Below are 1,869 nucleotides of genomic sequence, written 5' to 3' on the forward strand. Positions count from 1 at the left end.
GCTGGGCACCATGCCGGTGCGCCGCGGGCACGTCGCCCCCCAGAACACCTTCCTCGACACCATCATCCGCAAGTTCGAGGGGCAGAGTAAGTGCTGGGGGGCCCGATGCACCGGGGATGGTCCTGCCCCGGGTGGGGGTGTTGATGTCCTGTGGCTGGGGGCGGCCCAGTACTTGGGGTGCTYGATGCACCAGGGATGCTCTTGTCTGGGGATGAGGGTTCACCAGGGTAGGGGTGTCCAGTCCTGCCGGGCTGGGCTTGGCTTGGCACTTGGGGTGCCTGATGCACTGGCAATGGCCCTGCYCCATGGCAGGGGGTGCTTGGTGTCCTAGAGCTGGGGGTGCCTGGGCTGGGGGTGGCCTGGCACTTGCGGGGCCCAATACCCCAGGGACAAGCAATGTCCTAGGGCTGGGGGTGCCCCCAGGACTGAGGATGCCCTGTGCACTGGAACTGGGGTTGTTCTGGGGCTAAGGGTGGCCTGTGCAGGGGGGCTGGCTGTGCCCCACACRGGGCTGCTGCCCTTGGCTACAGGGGTGGCCCTGTGCTGCCCATCAGGGCCTGGGCTGCCCAGAGCCCGGGGAGGGGGGTGCACTGGTGTGGGGGCCACGCTCGCCACAGCAGGACCGGCTGCCCTTCAGAGTCAGGCCTGGGGGGTGCGGGTGTGCATCGCTCCGAGGGTGGCAGGGTGGTGCGGGTGACGAGCGCGTGTGGGGCTGGTGGGGACAGGAGCAGTGTCAGAGTCGCCCATGGCTCCTGCGAGTGCCCGTCCCCACTGCCCTCRGTGGGGGAGCAGCCCAGGGGCCGAGCACCTCCTGCAGCAGGCCTGGGCCAGGCCCYGAGGCATGGACAGAGAGGATCTAGCACGGTTGCTCAGCTCTGCTCCGTGATGGAGCCTCAGCTGTCGGTTTACACGACATGGCTGTTGCTCTCGCTGGCCCGGGGATCCCAGCCAGCCCTGCGGCCTTTTGAACCCGCTGCGCTCTGGAGCGGGCAAGAGCCTTGCAGCTGGTGTCCAGGCTGCAGATTTTGGCACTGGGATGTTGTTTTCCCTGTGCTGGGTGGATTGGGGGGGGGGGCTCCCTGTTGCACTGCTGGGGACAGGCCCAGAGCATCCTTCTGCAGAGCTGGAAGAGCAGCAGCAGGGATATTCCTGCTTCACTGGGTCTGGGCGAGCGCTGCCCAAAGGCAGCCCAAGGAGATAGAGTGCAGGGCCAGGCTGAGATGTGGCGGCATGGCCAAACTCGGAGAGATGTGTGGGCTCAGGGTGCTGAGGGGCTTCATGCTTTGGGCAGAGATGCTCTGAACGAGGCTGAGCCTTTGCTCTGGGGTGCTRTGGGGCTCCCTGCACAGGTATGAGGCTGGCATGGGTCTCCACTGATATGGACAGTGTTGAGGTGCCAGCTGCTTTGAGCAGCGCCCTCCAGGCTGGACCGGCAGGGTCAGTRCAGGGCTCGGAAGACAAGCTGCTCTGAGGCTCCACGGGGTCCTCTGGATGCTGTTTGCATGGTCACTGGAGAGGGGAGTCTGGTGGCTAAGAGACCCCTCATGCTGGGGTGCAAAGGTTGGGGCAGGCTCTGCAYAGGGCGCAGTGGCCGGGCTCACCTTTGCCTCTCCGCAGGCCGCAAGTTCATCATCGCCAACGCCCGGGTGGAGAACTGCGCGGTGATTTACTGCAACGATGGCTTCTGCGAGCTCTGCGGGTACACGCGTGCCGAAGTCATGCAGAAGCCGTGCACCTGCGACTTCCTCTACGGGCCCCGCACGCAGCGCAGCGCGGCCGCCCAGATCGCCCAGGCCCTGCTGGGCTCCGAGGAGCGAAAGGTGGAGATCTGCTTCTACCGCAAGGACGGTAGGGACGCGGGCGCCTGGC

General features: G+C 66.1%; 1 protein-coding gene across 1 annotated transcript in view; it reads left to right on the top strand.

Annotated features, from left to right (window-relative positions):
- Nucleotides 1-9: 9 nt before the first annotated feature.
- KCNH2 (potassium voltage-gated channel subfamily H member 2) overlaps nt 10-1,869 on the top strand; it is a 31,835-nt gene continuing 29,975 nt past the window's right edge. Inside the window, exons 1-2 of the mRNA XM_085312004.1 lie at nt 10-86; nt 1,618-1,848. Of these exons, the coding sequence (XP_085168130.1) occupies nt 11-86; nt 1,618-1,848 (307 nt within the window). The 5' untranslated portion in view covers nt 10. The remainder of the gene's footprint in view (nt 87-1,617; nt 1,849-1,869) is intronic.

Source organism: Rhea americana, unplaced genomic scaffold, assembly GCF_003343005.1.
Source record: "Rhea americana isolate MKP2758 unplaced genomic scaffold, rheAme1 scaffold_354, whole genome shotgun sequence".
Classification (NCBI taxonomy): Eukaryota; Metazoa; Chordata; class Aves; order Rheiformes; family Rheidae; genus Rhea; species Rhea americana.